Genomic DNA, 15,993 nt, shown 5'->3' on the forward strand with positions numbered 1-15,993 from the left:
TCTAAACCAAGGAATCACATTACCCGCTGGTACTATATTTCGCTGGCCGTCGTCGTCGTCATCATCAGTTTGTGGCGGTAAGTCCACAATGGTAATACTATTTATGTCATCACGCGAGTGCATCAAGCCTGGAGGACCTTGAGGCAACGTAAAATTACTGCTCCTAGCACCAACAGTGCTTAAAAGGATTTCGTTGTCGACCCATAGCCAATTCAATGACCACGGCCCTTGAATGTCATGATACTTCAAGTAGTTGAAGATTGTGACGTTAGCAGTGTAACTACCACGAGTTTTATTCATGATGTCCCATCTTATTGTCACATTCCCGTCTGGATTCCAATCTGATCCATCGAAAGAGAGAACCCATGTAAAAATAATTGTAAAAATAATTTTTTTTTAAAAAGGAAAACATGTAAAAATAATTATGATGGCATTGGAATTGTTGATTCTCTATACTATATAACAAGCATAAATGATGATTGAGCTAGAAGTAGAGATCAGTAGCTTACATACACTTGGGGCTACACAAGCAGGTTTGAGAGAAATCGGAACTATTTTTGTAATATGTACGCAGACTTGCGATACATATAGGCGGCCAAACATAATGTCGAGCCAATGAAGCCTCCACCAAAAGCAAGAGAGAGAGAACAATTTCGCAGTTGAATATACACTCCACATTTTGTAAGTTGTTTTTTTTTTTAATAACACGCAGAAGAAGAAGTAGATGAAGATCTCTCTTTTAATGCTTTAGTTTAGGTTCTCCTAACAAGATTTTACCAAAATATTCGGAACAATATTTAGGAATTTAGAATCTTTAGTTTTATAAATCAAAAAGTTTCAAAAAAAAAAAATATATATATATTATATATTTTTCTGATAATATTTTTTGTTTGCGGCCCTCATATCATACCGATAAATCAGATTAGTAGACATGAACCGTTCGGTCTAATACGGTTTTCGATTTTATGTATTCACTTCGGGTTAAGGTTCGTCTTATTAAACTCTTTAAGGTCTCTTTGACCATGGCGGAAACTGGAGAAGGCAACACAACTGTGGAATTGAAACCAACCAGCGAGTTAAAACTGTTCCGGCCAAAGAGTTTGAGGAGGAGGAGGAGGAGGAAGAGCCGGGTCTGTTGTAACACGCGCCGCCGGAAGAAGAACGCGACATGGGTCGACTCTCATGGGCAAGTCCGGTTCAGAGATTCCGTTTCTTCTCTTACTTAACTCAGGTTCTCTTCGTCTCTAATGGCTGAGGTTGACTAGTTTCTGCCCTATAGTTGATGACTGTAAGAAAGAAAGATTTGATTTTTAAGATGAAGATACTTAGTATAACACTTGTGTACTCTCTCTTGTTCTCTTGCTCTGTAGCAGAAGGGAACAAGAAGTGTTTTGTCTTGCTCTGGCTATAGAAATCGGTATCTTTCGTCTCTAGGTAAATCAGTAACTTCCTTTTGTTTTTGTGGTTTCCATGATTGGTTTTACTCTGTATCCTCTCTTTACGAAATCGTGTTTCGTTTTGTTAGTTGAAGCTTCAGATTGTGAACTTGATGAAGTTCCAGATGATAGCAAAGTAGTGGAGAAAGACACTGCTCTACATTTAGCATTATCACAGCTTTCCGGTGATTTTGATAAAGACTCTAAGTTGTCATTGCAGCGGTTTCTCAGAAAAAGGAGAGTTTCTGTGATACCTACTGGTTCTCTTAACCTTGATATTGCTCTGGAAGTTGGAGGATTGCCAAAGGTTGTTGTTTAATTTAGAGTCTGAGATAGGACTAGCCAAACTAAAACTATTGCACTTAATGAGGTCTCTAAGTTGTGTTGGTTTTTTTTGTAGGGAAGAATGGTTGAGGTTTACGGAAAAGAAGCTTCTGGAAAGACAACTCTAGCTCTTCATATCATCAAGGAAGCTCAAAAGCTTGGAGGTATTGTTCTTGAATCTTTCAACACATATGTTTGGATAGGAATCTTGGAACTTGTTACTAGAATCCATCTTAAGTCTGGAACACAGTCTTCACTCCTTTAGCTTTTTTTTGTTTTATCTGAAAAGGACTTGTTTGTACAAGGTTATTGCGCTTATCTTGATGCCGAGAATGCCATGGATCCTTCTCTAGCAGAATCAATAGGTGTGAACACGGAAGAGCTTCTGATATCACGACCTGATTCTGCTGAAAAGATGCTAAGTATTGTTGATATGCTAACCAAAAGTGGGTCAGTGGACGTCATTGTGGTTGACAGTGTGAGTTTTCAGCTTTTTCAAATCAATATGTTCATGTATTCTTTCTGCATCTGTTAAAATTAATGGTGGAATTTACAGGTTGCTGCTCTTGCCCCTCAATGTGAACTTGATGTTCCTGTAGGAGAAAGATACAAAGACGCACAATCTAGAATAATGACGCAGGCGCTCAGAAAAATCCATTACTCAATTGGCTATTCTCAGACACTGATCGTTTTTCTTAATCAGGTAAGAGAGATATTATGGTTTATCCTCCGTGGCTTCTTTAGTTGGATCATTTTGACGCACCTTCCGAAGATAAGACCTCTCTGCTGATTCTGTGATCCAGGTCAGATCACATGTCAAATCTAGCATGCGTTTCCCCCACGCTGAAGAAGTGACTTGTGGAGGAAACGCATTGCCGTTTCACGCAGCTATACGTCTCAAAATGATAAGAACTGGGCTAATAAAGACTGGCAATAAGGTATTGTTAGGGACATTGTTTCCATTGTGTTACTGTAAACTTGGTCTCCCTTGATCTGTAAAATGCTGCATATGGCAATCGTTTTTGTTTAAACCTGATATCCTAATCTTCTTTTGATTGCTTTGTTTCCTCAGATAAGTGGTCTGAATGTCTGCGTTCAAGTGGTGAAGAATAAACTGGCGCCAGGAAAGAAGAAATCTGAATTGGGAATTCACTTTGGTCATGGTTTCTATGTGGAGCGAGAAGTATTAGAATTGGCTTGTGAGCATGGAGTTATCATAAGAGAAGGAACTAGCTATTTCATCGAAGGTGAGGTCATTGATGGGAAAGACGCAGCTGAGAAGTATCTGGTTGAAAATAAAGAGGTTCTTGATACTGTTGTCGAAATCCTGAGGAACCAGCTTTTCAAGATGTGAAAGAGACAGAGGACTGTTTCTGTAGAGCCAAACAAATGTGTATGTTTCGATAGAGCCAAACACCAGTTGAGCTGCTTTTTCATCAACCTCGGCTTCCCTATTAAGCAACGTGTAACTACAAGGGGGATCAGAGAAGACATGCCAGAGCTAGTTGTTGTTAGATGTTATCATAGGTACTGTTCTTGCTAGAGATTATCATGTGCTGCAGATATTCCTGTTTCCTTAATGAAGCATTATTTCTTTTTGTCTTGAATCACCTCTAATCCATATTTACCAACAATTCGGCATTATCATCTTCACAAAGTTTGACATATGTAATTAAAATAGACTAATCATATGTTAGATTAACTGCACTATGCACAGATCCATCTTCCATCCTAATCCAGGACTTGATACGAAAAGGCATTTCAGTAATCTCCAAAATCCTTGATCCTCTTGGCCAATTTCCATATCCACCATAACCAGTGTGTCTGGCAAAGCAAAGCCAGAGCTTATCTTTGTACGGACAGCACCAGTCTAGTCCATGGTTGTGTCCTACAAACACAGCCTACGGAAAAATAGAGCCATCATTTTTCCGTTCCATATCAAACTTTAAGGCGTTTATATGTAACACAATTTCGTGTTTAGTTGATACCTTAACTGAGGATCTGTTCTCAAGAACTTTCATCATCCCGTTTTCAGCTTCTTGAGCAGCAACTTTCTCTTTGTTGATTGATCCGACGCNCAAGGGGGATCAGAGAAGACATGCCAGAGCTAGTTGTTGTTAGATGTTATCATAGGTACTGTTCTTGCTAGAGATTATCATGTGCTGCAGATATTCCTGTTTCCTTAATGAAGCATTATTTCTTTTTGTCTTGAATCACCTCTAATCCATATTTACCAACAATTCGGCATTATCATCTTCACAAAGTTTGACATATGTAATTAAAATAGACTAATCATATGTTAGATTAACTGCACTATGCACAGATCCATCTTCCATCCTAATCCAGGACTTGATACGAAAAGGCATTTCAGTAATCTCCAAAATCCTTGATCCTCTTGGCCAATTTCCATATCCACCATAACCAGTGTGTCTGGCAAAGCAAAGCCAGAGCTTATCTTTGTACGGACAGCACCAGTCTAGTCCATGGTTGTGTCCTACAAACACAGCCTACGGAAAAATAGAGCCATCATTTTTCCGTTCCATATCAAACTTTAAGGCGTTTATATGTAACACAATTTCGTGTTTAGTTGATACCTTAACTGAGGATCTGTTCTCAAGAACTTTCATCATCCCGTTTTCAGCTTCTTGAGCAGCAACTTTCTCTTTGTTGATTGATCCGACGCAGGGTTTTCTTATCCATAGCCTTGGAGCTACCTTTTTGTATGCTTTACTAGGAATGTGCCAAAATATCAACTCTGGGATCCTGCACGAAATGTACATCTTTTGTAGTAGTTATTATCATATAATGAGTTTTCCCCACCAAAATCTTTAGTATTACATACCTTAAATCGGGATTAAGAGTATTAGACTTGGTTTTAAACCATTCAACTTGAGCATTTGAGATAACCTCCGGGTATGAACCACCGCCCGAATCAAGAAAGTATAGCAATGCCACAGGTGGTTTGGAATGATCCGATGATTCCACAAGAAGGACATAGTTAGATACGCTTGGCCATAGCTCCTTAGGACCAATCATTGAGTGTGAGAGTCGTCCATTGGAAGACTTTATCTCTTCCTGAATCAGTTCCACTCGCGTTGTTCCTCTAAACGCGCATCCATCATCGGATGCGGGGCAGCGAACAGGAGGGATACCGGAAGAAGAGAACCAATCCAAAGGCCAAACGAAAGAAGCATCATCATGGTTACCAAAGAGAGTAGACCATGGAATGCCTCTGTCTCTTGTAGGAGAGATTGCTTTGTCCCAAAACAAGCTTGCGTTTTGAATTGGTATGTTGTCAGCCGTTACAACATCTCCCAAGTAGACCACAAAATCTGTTCCATTTCTCCCAGAAATTAAAGAAACACTTCTTTTAGTTAATGTTAATCTTCACATAATCACATGAATCATGAATGTAGTGTGTTCATTCCAATGTAAAACTCTAAACCATCCAAAACTCATACCAAAATGTTAAGGTTATTTTTTTTTTAACTTGTTTGAGTAAAACAAAAATTGGTGCACACGGTAAGTCATAATAAGTGCAAAGACATAACCTGGAGTTTCAGAGTCGAGAACGGTGGACATAACGTTAACGGAGTTTAAATCCTGACGAGGACCCCAATCAGTCCACGTGTCTTCACCGAAGTGAAGGTCTGCAAAGATTGCGATCTTGAACGGTGATCCTTCCCGCACCCGAAGATTACTAGTACTACTCCCCGTCGGGATGCTTAGCTCCCATCCTCCTACTCCTACGGCTACGGCTGATATTAGTGGAAGAGATAGAACGGTGATGATCAGATACAACGACCATTTTTTCATCTTGGAATAGTAATAATGTAGCAGTAGTATGAATGAGACGATTCAAACTGTATTCAATGAAGTTTTGATATTTTCTTTAATGTTTCACAACTTGATAAAGATAAGGGTCCTTTTTGTGTTTGCCACAGAAGATAAATAAATCATTATAAAATTTATCTATTTAAGTTTTCTTGGAGATTATAAAACGGGTTAGTAATCATGAAAACACACATAATGGCCAAATTAGGTTAACCATCTAAATCGATGTAGAGCATATTCAAAGAATATTCAATTATCTCTTTCTCTCTTTTTTTACCCGTGATAGAAAGAGGAATCTAGCTAATGTTTTTTTGTTGGGGTCTCCAATATCCATGTTACGTCTAGTTCAATTTCAACTTTTTAAGGCACAGGCACTGACATTAATTCCCACTTCTTCCTCGTAAGTCTTAATCTTTTTGTCTTTGTTGTCCACAATAATTTTATATGTTCACCTCCTAGGCTCCTCCTACTCGAAATGCTTAAAAATTTGCATGTTTTGGAATTTTGTATACTATACACTGTTACGGAAAAGAAAATGTAATTCGGAATTAGAGTCGAGAGGAAAAGATAAACTAACACAAAAATTCTTTTAAGTGTAACAGAAAAGTACACCCTAAGAGGAGGAGGGTTCTAATGTTATGTAAACTGGACCAACGAATCAAATGGTAATTATGAGAAAAATAAAAGTGAAAGTATAAAACAACTGTAACTCTGTAAGATTTGATTACTCTTACGGAGCCCTTTTTTAGATTTTGTAAAAATAAAAACAAAATTCATCATCTCTTTAGCAATCTGAGCACATCTCCAACAAGATGTAGCGATCCTGTGACCAAAACCTGTTGCATAAACAAACACCATTATAACCCCAACGACTAAGACAACACCAAATAAGTTATTGTTCTGTTCAAAAATCAGGCTTTCATTCTTGTCTTTTAAGTGGATACTGAATATAGCTTTGACTTACCTCTAGTTTCAGTGAAGGGTTTCGACGCACGCAGTCTCGTAGCCAGTTTATAGTCAATGGCAATGAAGGCATTACAGCGCTGGAAGTGACGACTTGTGTCCCTGCAGGTCCACTACTATGAGGTGCATCTCCAAATAGGAAATCATGAGGTGGTAAGGCTGTTATTCCATCGGGTTTCAGTGTATGGTCAAGCGCAGCATCTGATTAAGTCACAGGACATATGATCACGTTTAGGCGTGACATCAACGAGATTTCAAAGAAGCAATACTTAAGCTTACCTGTTCCTTGGATTGATTTCTCCCATAGTCTTTGTAGTCTGAATTGCCAAGTCAAATCCTTTCTACGTGTATCCGAAGGAATCGCTGATGCACCCGAGATGACCTTGTTGTAAGTAGACATGCTCGGGACAAAAAGCGCTCTTGAGATATGAGTACCTGAGAGTGTTTCATTCACCAATACGCATCATAAGTATTAATAAAAAACTCTAAAAACAGAGTACAACTTATTATCAGATAACCTGAGGAAGCGCAAGTGCTGACGAGCTTTGGAAGTAATACTTGAGGGTCTCTCACTTCCATGCAGTTGAACAGAAGAATCTATTAGCACATAAGAACTCTTCACAAGTCAGATCAAAATATAAAACACAAAAGCCAATTTGCAATACGTTGAATAGAGAAGGAAGTTAAAAGAATTGCATTCATCAATGTTGGTCTTGTTTACCTGTTTGGAGACTCTGTTAAAGTCTCTACTATACTCCCCATTTCTCCTGTATCCATTGACAGCAGTCGACAAGGTTTTGTTTCCTGTGACTGCAGCAGAGAACCATCGACCACAAGCCTCCATGCTTTCTGGACTGTGAGCTCCATCCAAGTAAAAGATCAGATCACCGCATGAAGTTTCCGTCGAACCTGACGATCCCTGTGGATCTGAAACTACATCATGAACAACTTGAGCTCTCCCATGAAGACGTGCTGTTGCAAGACCACGACAGAACGCCACGGGGATCTCAGTTTCTTTGCTTCCCTGTTCAAAAAAAATCCGCAAGGTACAAATAAGATTCACCAAGTAGAGTCCTTAGAAGTTTTGATAAAGGATTAATGACCAAGAGCAAAACCCAACATTTGGAAAAATCTTCTCCCAATTCCCAGTTCTCTGAAGCCAGCATCTTGAAAGAGAAACAGCAAGACCTGCATTTACAAGCTGATGATCCCCAGACAAGCCAAGCGCAACTCCGTCCAACTTTTTAAGGTCAAGAGGCGCTACTACTTCCAGAGGAACCTGTAACGCACGACAAGCAGCATTCAGCATTTCTTCCTTGTAGTTTGGTTATTCAATATAGCATCACTAAACCACAGATGTCAAAACGACCATTATTTGAAACGTTAACTGTTTTATTTCCAAAACTAAGAATCAAAGACACCAAGGAAACTAAGCTAGAACCCTGGTGGTGAGTTCTGGAGCACCCCAGAAACTCTCCCAACACCAAACCTTTTTCAAAAATTTGATACCTCTTCCCACGTTACTCTCCTAATTATATAGACCCTGGTCAGTGTCACTAATACACACATGTTGATGTGGCATGAATATTTGATAAACTCTTCTCAGAACTATAACTTTTTCGAGCTTATACAAATAACTAACCGTTGGAACACCAGCACAAGTGGAATGAAATATAAAAACCTACTATAGTTACCTCAAGATTATTAGCTGTTTTCTGAAGAACTTCCATTGCTTCAGAGAGTTGGGGTACTGTGAAGGCGGGGATTTGAGGCTTTCATTAGCATACAAGAAAACAGAGCAAATCAGAATATGGGAAACTTTGAAACAAATATATTGCATTCAAAAAATTCTGAGACAAAGAAAACTTTTGAAGAGTAGATAATATAGTTTAGAAGGTTTGTACCTTAAGAATCCCAGCCTTATGAGATGCAATATCAGCTAACGTATTTCCTGTGTAGAATTAGCATTGAGAATCCCGAGTTAGAAGGATGAGTGAGAAACTATATTTGCCTAATGATTGAAATAAATAGTATCACATACCCAATATATCCATATGGTCCATCCCAAGAGAAGCAATCCCGCAGACGATAGGTTTTTGAATCTGTAGTTTGCATTTTCCGTTTTCATGAAGACAGAAGTCCAACATTGAATCAATATGACAGGAAAAACTCAGGGGACATAAGCTTCTCAAAAAGTGCTTACCACATTTGTCGTGTCAAGTTTTCCCCCAAGTCCAACTTCAATGACAGCAACATCAACCTACCAGGAACAACAGTAGTAAGCAATACATAACCGTTTCAATGCAAAAGGAGCTATAGTGAAATTAGCTGATGAGAAAGGAAATACTGTAAGGAGTGTGAAAGTAAAAAAGATACTTGTCGAGACGGGCAAGAACAAGTTACAAGTGATATCATATGATTAATAATAGCAATTTGGTCCTTCAATAAGCCAACGGATTTTAAAGGACCATAACTTAAAGTAGCCTATGATGCAATTGCGAAACAAAAAAATACATTAGACTTAACTATTAGAATAATACTAATATTATACCTTTTCACAAACAAAAATCTTAAATGCCAATACTGTGAGGAACTGAAAAAGAGGCGGCATGGTAAGACCATCTACAGATTTCTCCTGCAAATAAGAAGCTCACTATTAGATATCTACATTGCTTAGTAATCTACACTGAGTGTTTTACTCATAGTTAAACCAATTTTCTACAGATAGCACTAATAAAAGGTATACAACAATACATTCTACAGATTAAGCGAAAACCTTTACCTTCTCAGTCCAGATATACAAAGAACACTTCGAGTTATACATACAGAGTACAGACTATATCTTGAACTGAAATAAAAAGCACTGCATATCGAAAGGGGTGTTTTACCTTCAGTAATTTCCAACATTCCCAGAAATACTGTAGAAACTTTTCCTCAGATATATCCAACCTGAAAAAGCGAAATAGCATTCAAATTCGTCTCTAGTGTTTTCAAATAACATTTAAAATTCAATATATTGATGAACTTACCCATCTATTCGGAATCTTTCCCTTACATCAATCAGGTGGGGAGATGTAAACATTCCGGTTCGAAACCCACAATTACGTAAAATTGCCTCACTAAAGACACATGTTGAACCCTGAAATACACAAATACAAAGCAATCACTGAAGAAAATCAGTAGCTACATATGGATATTCTAATTATCAATATTACTTCTACATAAGTTTTATCATTATGGACCACAGGAATTCCAGAGTTTAGAAAACGAAAAATAGCCTCTTTGCGGCTCAGATATGCATTAGATGGTACCAGCATAGATAGTTATTTCACTGAATGATCTTGGTTTTCTATTAAGTGCTACCACATTCTCGAAGTTGGAAACAACATCATCTCACGTAAGTGCTACACCTCCTTCTAGTGACTTATTTTTTCAAACTAAAATTCAAATCCTGCATTAGCTAAAGTGAAAAAGCAACGTACCTTCCCTTTAGTTCCTGCGACATGAATAACTTTTAGTTCTTTAATTTTGTCCTCCAGGTCCAAAATCTGTATTCATCAGACCAAAACAACAAACAGAATTCCCAGTTTTTAGTACCATCGAGAAGGAAAGATTACTATAGACAAGAAAAATATGAGAGAAATTTGACTTGAATCACATCACTCTAACATAGGTCATGTATCTCTCGACAGAGAGATCCCAGAAAAACTCAATCTAAAGAAAAAACAGCCTACTAAATTCCATAATCACTTGCCATTCAGAATGAATTACACAACATTCATGTCACAATTTTTTTTGCTAATATTCAACAGTCTTTCTATGATTTTTCAGTTTTATTTCGTTCAAGCTAACGAACTAGTGTTGACTATATCACCTTGAGATATGCGATGACTTGTTCAAGCTTGTCACGAGTTCCACTAGTAGGTGTGCGGTCTCCACGGTTTCGACGAGAAATAAGAGTTGACAGCGCTTCCATGGCATCATCATATGAAGATAAAGCTGGATTATCTGCCTTGTCTTCCTTTGGATCCATATCAATGGCAGTTTTCTCCGCAACTTCTATTGATTTGCTAGAGTACCTAAGATCTAGAGACGCCAACAGAGTAATATTTCACACCAGCCTCAGGCATGAAACAAGTGTTAAGCACAGAGTGGTGTAGATACTTACTATTGTTGAAATAAACACGATCCCTAGTGCCCGAAGGTAAACTATGAAAGCCCCTCTTTGTTTTGGTGAAAAAGGATTTTCTTTTGTCACAAAAGAATGGGACTCCAGGTGCTCCGCACTTTAGAAACCCTTTTGCATAAACGAGCATCAGAGAATATCAAATCTGCAACCAAAACATGCTTTGATATAAGTCACAAGAAATCACTTGAATTGCATCAAAAAGCACACAACATCCCTTTTCTTAAACTCCCGTTCCAAGAGGAGTAGCTAAGCAACTAAGTTGTCTACTTTAAGCATTCATAGTATTGTTCAAAGTCTCAACAATGTGAATCCATAGAAAGAAATCCAATAAAAAAGGAACACTCAGCCTCAACCCAGTTTCGAAGCAAGCACACAGAATCGATTGAGGAACACAAATACCTATAAAGTTTCAATCTTTCAGAGAGTAATAGCCGAACCCAAAAGTAGTATAAGAGACGGATAGAGAGAACCAACCATGGGAAAGCTTTCAATGGGTAAATCGAGTTCTCGCGGGTCAATAAGTCTTTTGTTCTCGTGTGGCTCTTCTTATTGCAACGTATGTAATGAGTATATCAATCAGTTCCAAGTAATTGTGGTAATCGGAGGAGAATCTTCTTCTTTAAGCCTTTTAGGGTTTGTGGGGTTGGAGACTGTCTCAGCAGCACTCAGCAGCCATTTGCACTCTCCACCACCTTCGTTTTCGAATCATCCATCATCCATCTTCGTCATCCCAACTTAATTAAAGCCATTCAATTAAATAATTATTTTTTGTATTGTCTCAAACAGTTCAATATCAAAAGTAGTTTTGTTAAAATATAAAAAATTCCAATTTTTTTTGCTTAATACACTATGTAAAACTCTATTTTGTTGAATCATGGTAATCATGGTCAAGTCGAACGTGCGTACATTACATAACAATATTAGGGGGTGTATTCAACTTGACATTTCAAGTAATTTGTGTGAAACTTACAAATCCTATGTTATTCAAATGTATTTTAAAAAGTCTATTAAAATCTACTGTTATTGAACTGATGATTTAAAAATCTACTTTAAAATCCAGTGTTATTCAAAATAGTTTGTGGATTTGGATTTTAATGATTTTTGAGATTCTGGAGGATTTAGATGGGATTTGTTTAGTTAAAAATAGAGAAATCCAAATCTCATGGTTTTATGTGGGATTTGAAAGAATTTTACAATAAATCATATCAACTTCCCTAGAATTTTTCAAAATTCCAAATTTTCTAAATCCCATCAAATCTTCAAAAATCATGGTTTCAATACATCCCCTTAATTGGTATAACTTGTGTAAGTCAGTCAATTGAAATAATTTGTTACGTAGGTCAAGTCAACGGTTATTGTGCACGTCTTGATGAGTTTAGTTTAGTTTAGTTTAGGGTTCGATTTAAAACCTTTCGGATATCAAAACCAAAAAAAAAAAAAAAAAAAAAANAAAAAAATGACAATTGAGAGACGGTACCTATCTTGAATAGAATTAGAAAAGCGTTTATTGCGTTCTAACCCTTCTTAACTTGCAAAATACTAGTATACTACGGCTTGGCACTCAAAACACAACGAGGTCACGGGGATGCCTATTGCTTACCGAGGAATTTTTCGAATCCCAAAATTTATCGCCACTTGTGTTTTTCTTTGACGAAATATTTGTCTCCATGAGTACATTTAAGTTAGAAACAATTCACAAAATATAAAATAAATATATAAGTTAAATGGGGGAAACAAACGGAGTCACGAGAAAGAGATAGGGTTTAGAACGCAGTAGAAACACACATGTGGTAAGCTTCGTTTCGTTCGTTATCACAACTTCTGCTCTCTGCCTCACATGCCCAAGATTGGGAATATGAAGTCTATATTCGTACTACTACTGCTACTACACTTTTGGTAATATCTATTTCATAATATTATACTGTATACATTAAATATCTTTTTTACACATAATATTGGTGTTTAATCAGTAGTTGAATATTTTAAATTAGTCTTAACAAAATTATTTATTGGTGTTTACTCCATTAGTTAAGTATATTTAGACTATAATTATCAAAGAGAAAATACGTCTAGTCAGTGGACATTGATTAATGGATTTTACTCTTTTAGTTTTGCCTGCCACAAATAAGTGACAGGAGAAATATGTTTTCCATCTTAAAAAATATTTGGAAATTAGACTACTATATGTATATATTGGACCCCTATCCTTTGTTCATAATATACTTAGTCTGCAATTCACCAAAAAAAAAATATATACTTTAGTCTGCAAAAAAAATCATCCTGAGCTTCATTACAATCATTTTTGTTTTCTGAAAATGGCAACAAAACTTAGCACCACTGTTTTCTCCATTGTTGTGTTACAGCTTCTTCTGTCTGCCCATATGCATGTAAGTGTTTGAACCTTGAACACTCTTTAATTTACTATCCATGTATATACTTTCCTTTTATTCTTCACATTCATCAAACTTTATTTTATACATCGTGAATTTACATACAGCCTTTACACTTGGAGTCTCCTGCTCCACAACCACAACCACCACATCACAATAGCTCTCAAGTGAGTTTCTTCGATTGCACACTGCTCAAGCGAGTTTCATTATCATCTACAACACCTTTTTAACATCCTTTGATTAATCTTCTTGTTGATTTTGACAGTACGGTACTACTGAAGGCAGTCTTCAACCCCAAGGTAAACAATGACTCGTCTAGTTTTCAATGAATCTTTGTACTGAATGAGACACTAAATCCTCTATTTCGCCAAAATATCAGAGTGTGGGCCAAGGTGTGGAGATAGATGCTCGAATACACAATACAAGAAGCCATGTTTATTCTTCTGCAACAAATGTTGTACCAAGTGCTTGTGTGTACCTCCAGGTACTTATGGTAACAAGCAAGTATGTCCTTGCTACAACAACTGGAAGACTCAGACCGGTGGACCAAAATGCCCTTAATATCTCCTCTTAATTACTCCGGCACAACCTCCATGTACTTTGTTAAATTAATCTATCCATTATAATTTATTATATGTATTGGACTCTTGCATAATCACATCACTTCTCTGTGATTATGCCAAGAATCAATTTAGAAGTTTACAGCTTTAAAATACATTTACTAGCCGTGAATCAACTACTTAAGAATTAAGCTGTTTTTAACTTCATCGCTTTGTTCTTGAAGAAGCAGAGAGTTGCTTCTTGAGGTCGACCACTTCGAGTGCTTTTGATGCTAACTTCTCCTTTAGCTTTGTAGATGCTTCCTCGAACTTCCTGTTCATAAGTTCTATTTCTTGCACAGACTGTTTGTGCCTTAGACATATTGCATCTAAGCGTGCTTGCGTCCCTCTGAGTCTCATTTTTAGCTTTGCCTTCTCCTTGTTTTCTGCAGCTGCATCCTGCAATCAGATACAGCAAAAGTATGGTTAAAATATCTAAATGGTTATATCGGGAAAGTTAGAACCTACGCTCACAATCTAGAAGGTTTCTCTTGCTAAACTGCAATGTTCTTCTTTGGGAGGAAAATATGAATCTCAATCAATGACAAAAAAAAAAAAAACAGAAATGTCACTTGGCATTACCTTAAACGGATTGGCTTCTTGGCTTGAGGTTCTGGGAGTCAGTTCTTCCATTGGATTTTTTGCATTTTCAATCTGAAGGCAGTAATAAGGTTTCCGTGAGAATGAATGGTTACTACTATATCTGTAAAAGAGTAGAGTCTGTGTGCTGTAAACCAAACCTGCGAACAATTTGATGAAGCCAGTTCCTTACTCAACTCCTCTATGCGAGATAACAAACCCTGGCGCTCACTTGTGGCATAATTCAGCTCTCTCCGAAGTGTATCAGACATCTCGGAAGCACTTTGAACTTCAGACTTTAGAGTGTCGATATCAGAATTGAGAACCTGCAGGTACACATAAATTTTGTGTATAAAGCTTTGCATTTTTAACATAACAAATTAGTAAGTAATGCCGGCATACCAAAAGTATAAATACCATAACCAGAAAGTCAGGTACATTACATTACAAGTTCAGTTTTCTCACTCAGAAAAGTAATACAACCTCTGCGTCAGACGTTCAGAGAGAAAACCTTTTGCGAAATAATTCTTACCTCTTGAGATTGCTTACTCACAGCATCAACTGATCGAAGTTCATCACTCAATCTATCAATCTCTAGAGACTTCTCCATGCTACAGGGGATCACAAAATACTGAAGTCAGAGGAGATATAGCATCATCAACTAGAGAAATATAGATCAACCAAGTGCCAGAAAGCTTAACAAGAATTTCTTCAGAGAGTGAAGAAGATAAAATCTTAACTTTCTAAAGTACGAGAAACAAAAGTACAGACCTGCATTCTTTTTCCAGCTTTGCATTCTCCTCAGAACATCTAAGTCTATCAGCAAGAGTAACACATTCAAGTCGACAAGATTCCAGCTGCTTCTTTGCCTAAAGATAGTAGGAGATAGAGAACTTAACAGAGCATGATGAACATATATTATATGTAGAGAAAGGATTAGAAACAAATTAATTTTTGGTCGTCCCTACAAAGAGTGAGGATATTTACGCAGAACTTCTCATGGTAATTCCAAATTCACCGTTCTAAATTATAGATCCAAACAGATAAGATAAGCTACGCCTACGAATAATAAATAAGTTGATAGTTCTTAAGGGTGACATCCAAATTGATGCTGCAAGAAAATTTTGGTTGTTAATCTCACTATAATAGATTCCTTGTTTGGAACATACCTCTGACATTTCTTTAGAGAGTGACTCAATTTGTATATTATATAATCTGATCTTTTCCTCCGTCGCCTCTGTCAAAGATTTTTCTTTCGAGCTCCATATTGCTTTCTCCTCCTCCATTTCCAAAAGCGAGTTTGCCAGGTGCTAAACAACAGGAAAAATTACTGACTCACACAAACAAGAACTAAGTTGAGAATATGTCTTCAGGAATCATACCATTGCTAGCTCTTCCTTTTCTTCAAGCAACTGTTTAACACTGGTTTCTAGATGTTGCCGATCAGAAGATGAACCTTCAAGTCTCGTTTTCTGGAGCAAAACATAACATATGGTTGAGTAAATGTATTGTGTCTTGAACACATTATTTGCTTCAAATTCACTATCAATAACATATGGATCAACCATCAATAGCATGAAAATACGTACAAGCTCTGTGACATCTTTTTGCAGATCTTCTAATTGGGTATTTGAGTGCTCCAGTTTCTCTGTCAGAGCTGTAATTTCTGAATCTAAACC

The 15,993-nt window shown here is 37.2% G+C and overlaps 6 protein-coding genes across 8 annotated transcripts in view; 2 read left to right on the forward strand and 4 right to left on the reverse strand.

The window, feature by feature from the left end:
* Positions 1,021-3,358, forward strand: LOC104745194 (DNA repair protein recA homolog 2, mitochondrial-like). 2 transcript variants are annotated; one of them, XM_010466377.1, is made up of 8 exons: positions 1,021-1,231; positions 1,371-1,434; positions 1,526-1,743; positions 1,837-1,924; positions 2,066-2,238; positions 2,317-2,463; positions 2,564-2,698; positions 2,833-3,358. In XM_010466377.1, exons 1-8 carry the CDS (start codon positions 1,169-1,171, stop codon positions 3,112-3,114), a joined length of 1,170 nt encoding a protein of 389 aa, XP_010464679.1. In that variant the 5' UTR covers positions 1,021-1,168; the 3' UTR covers positions 3,115-3,358. The 2 variants fall into 2 exon arrangements, with proteins under 2 accessions (XP_010464679.1, XP_010464681.1); XM_010466379.1 differs by having other exon boundaries at positions 1,374-1,434.
* On the reverse strand, positions 3,360-3,831 carry LOC109129026 (probable inactive purple acid phosphatase 16). The gene is made up of 2 exons (XM_019236472.1): positions 3,749-3,831; positions 3,360-3,661 (listed from the first exon to the last, which is right to left on the reverse strand). The coding sequence occupies exons 1-2, from the start codon at positions 3,782-3,784 to the stop codon at positions 3,443-3,445; spliced, it is 255 nt and encodes an 84-aa protein (XP_019092017.1). The 5' UTR covers positions 3,785-3,831; the 3' UTR covers positions 3,360-3,442.
* LOC104745193 (probable inactive purple acid phosphatase 16) lies at positions 3,845-5,730 on the reverse strand. The gene is made up of 4 exons (XM_010466375.2): positions 5,312-5,730; positions 4,603-5,092; positions 4,355-4,523; positions 3,845-4,267 (listed from the first exon to the last, which is right to left on the reverse strand). Exons 1-4 carry the CDS (start codon positions 5,574-5,576, stop codon positions 4,049-4,051), a joined length of 1,143 nt encoding a protein of 380 aa, XP_010464677.1. The 5' UTR covers positions 5,577-5,730; the 3' UTR covers positions 3,845-4,048.
* On the reverse strand, positions 6,143-12,388 carry LOC104745195 (folylpolyglutamate synthase). 2 transcript variants are annotated; one of them, XM_010466380.2, is made up of 18 exons: positions 12,224-12,388; positions 11,221-11,480; positions 10,726-10,888; positions 10,432-10,643; positions 10,040-10,105; positions 9,587-9,696; positions 9,446-9,506; positions 9,109-9,192; positions 8,761-8,817; positions 8,599-8,659; positions 8,462-8,508; positions 8,252-8,329; positions 7,678-7,836; positions 7,279-7,581; positions 7,076-7,154; positions 6,837-6,992; positions 6,559-6,758; positions 6,143-6,430 (listed from the first exon to the last, which is right to left on the reverse strand). In XM_010466380.2, exons 3-18 carry the CDS (start codon positions 10,871-10,873, stop codon positions 6,371-6,373), a joined length of 1,881 nt encoding a protein of 626 aa, XP_010464682.1. In that variant the 5' UTR covers positions 10,874-10,888; positions 11,221-11,480; positions 12,224-12,388; the 3' UTR covers positions 6,143-6,370. The 2 variants fall into 2 exon arrangements, with proteins under 2 accessions (XP_010464682.1, XP_010464683.1); XM_010466381.2 differs by lacking the exon at positions 12,224-12,388 and having other exon boundaries at positions 11,146-11,232.
* On the forward strand, positions 12,943-13,872 carry LOC104745196 (gibberellin-regulated protein 13). Its single transcript, XM_010466382.2, has 4 exons — positions 12,943-13,133; positions 13,244-13,303; positions 13,402-13,435; positions 13,516-13,872. Exons 1-4 carry the CDS (start codon positions 13,062-13,064, stop codon positions 13,695-13,697), a joined length of 348 nt encoding a protein of 115 aa, XP_010464684.1. The 5' UTR covers positions 12,943-13,061; the 3' UTR covers positions 13,698-13,872.
* The window catches only part of LOC104748099 (kinesin-like protein KIN-7O), a 10,418-nt gene continuing 8,309 nt past the window's right edge, over positions 13,885-15,993 (reverse strand). Inside the window, exons 24-30 of the mRNA XM_019236623.1 lie at positions 15,697-15,786; positions 15,484-15,624; positions 15,086-15,183; positions 14,847-14,925; positions 14,476-14,640; positions 14,318-14,389; positions 13,885-14,134 (exon numbers count right to left, since the gene is read on the reverse strand). Of these exons, the coding sequence (XP_019092168.1) occupies positions 13,901-14,134; positions 14,318-14,389; positions 14,476-14,640; positions 14,847-14,925; positions 15,086-15,183; positions 15,484-15,624; positions 15,697-15,786 (879 nt within the window). The 3' untranslated portion in view covers positions 13,885-13,900. The remainder of the gene's footprint in view (positions 14,135-14,317; positions 14,390-14,475; positions 14,641-14,846; positions 14,926-15,085; positions 15,184-15,483; positions 15,625-15,696; positions 15,787-15,993) is intronic.

The sequence above is a fragment of the Camelina sativa genome, chromosome 15, assembly GCF_000633955.1.
Source record: "Camelina sativa cultivar DH55 chromosome 15, Cs, whole genome shotgun sequence".
Classification (NCBI taxonomy): domain Eukaryota; kingdom Viridiplantae; phylum Streptophyta; class Magnoliopsida; order Brassicales; family Brassicaceae; genus Camelina; species Camelina sativa.

What these genes read in the sequence shown, in the direction of transcription:
- LOC104745195 (XM_010466380.2), bottom strand. Translation starts at nt 10,873, where the DNA reads ATGCTCGTTTATGCAAAAGGGTTTCTAAAGTGCGGAGCACCTGGAGTC. An exon ending in TCGTGTTTATTTCAACAATA is followed by an intron (nt 10,644 to 10,725) that starts GTAAGTATCTAC and finishes TGGCGTCTCTAG; the next exon opens with ATCTTAGGTACTCTAGCAAA. An exon ending in AGATTTTTGTTTGTGAAAAG is followed by an intron (nt 8,818 to 9,108) that starts GTATAATATTAG and finishes TGTTCCTGGTAG; the next exon opens with GTTGATGTTGCTGTCATTGA.
- LOC104745196 (XM_010466382.2), top strand. Translation starts at nt 13,062, where the DNA reads ATGGCAACAAAACTTAGCACCACTGTTTTCTCCATTGTTGTGTTACAG. An exon ending in TTCTGTCTGCCCATATGCAT is followed by an intron (nt 13,134 to 13,243) that starts GTAAGTGTTTGA and finishes ATTTACATACAG; the next exon opens with CCTTTACACTTGGAGTCTCC. An exon ending in CACATCACAATAGCTCTCAA is followed by an intron (nt 13,304 to 13,401) that starts GTGAGTTTCTTC and finishes TGATTTTGACAG; the next exon opens with TACGGTACTACTGAAGGCAG.
- LOC109129026 (XM_019236472.1), bottom strand. Translation starts at nt 3,784, where the DNA reads ATGATGAAAGTTCTTGAGAACAGATCCTCAGTTAAG. An exon ending in AGAACAGATCCTCAGTTAAG is followed by an intron (nt 3,662 to 3,748) that starts GTATCAACTAAA and finishes ATTTTTCCGTAG; the next exon opens with GCTGTGTTTGTAGGACACAA.
- LOC104745193 (XM_010466375.2), bottom strand. Translation starts at nt 5,576, where the DNA reads ATGAAAAAATGGTCGTTGTATCTGATCATCACCGTTCTATCTCTTCCA. An exon ending in ACTCTTAATCCCGATTTAAG is followed by an intron (nt 4,524 to 4,602) that starts GTATGTAATACT and finishes CATTTCGTGCAG; the next exon opens with GATCCCAGAGTTGATATTTT. An exon ending in AGAACAGATCCTCAGTTAAG is followed by an intron (nt 4,268 to 4,354) that starts GTATCAACTAAA and finishes ATTTTTCCGTAG; the next exon opens with GCTGTGTTTGTAGGACACAA.
- LOC104745194 (XM_010466377.1), top strand. Translation starts at nt 1,169, where the DNA reads ATGGGTCGACTCTCATGGGCAAGTCCGGTTCAGAGATTCCGTTTCTTC. An exon ending in ACGTCATTGTGGTTGACAGT is followed by an intron (nt 2,239 to 2,316) that starts GTGAGTTTTCAG and finishes TGGAATTTACAG; the next exon opens with GTTGCTGCTCTTGCCCCTCA. An exon ending in TAATAAAGACTGGCAATAAG is followed by an intron (nt 2,699 to 2,832) that starts GTATTGTTAGGG and finishes TTGTTTCCTCAG; the next exon opens with ATAAGTGGTCTGAATGTCTG.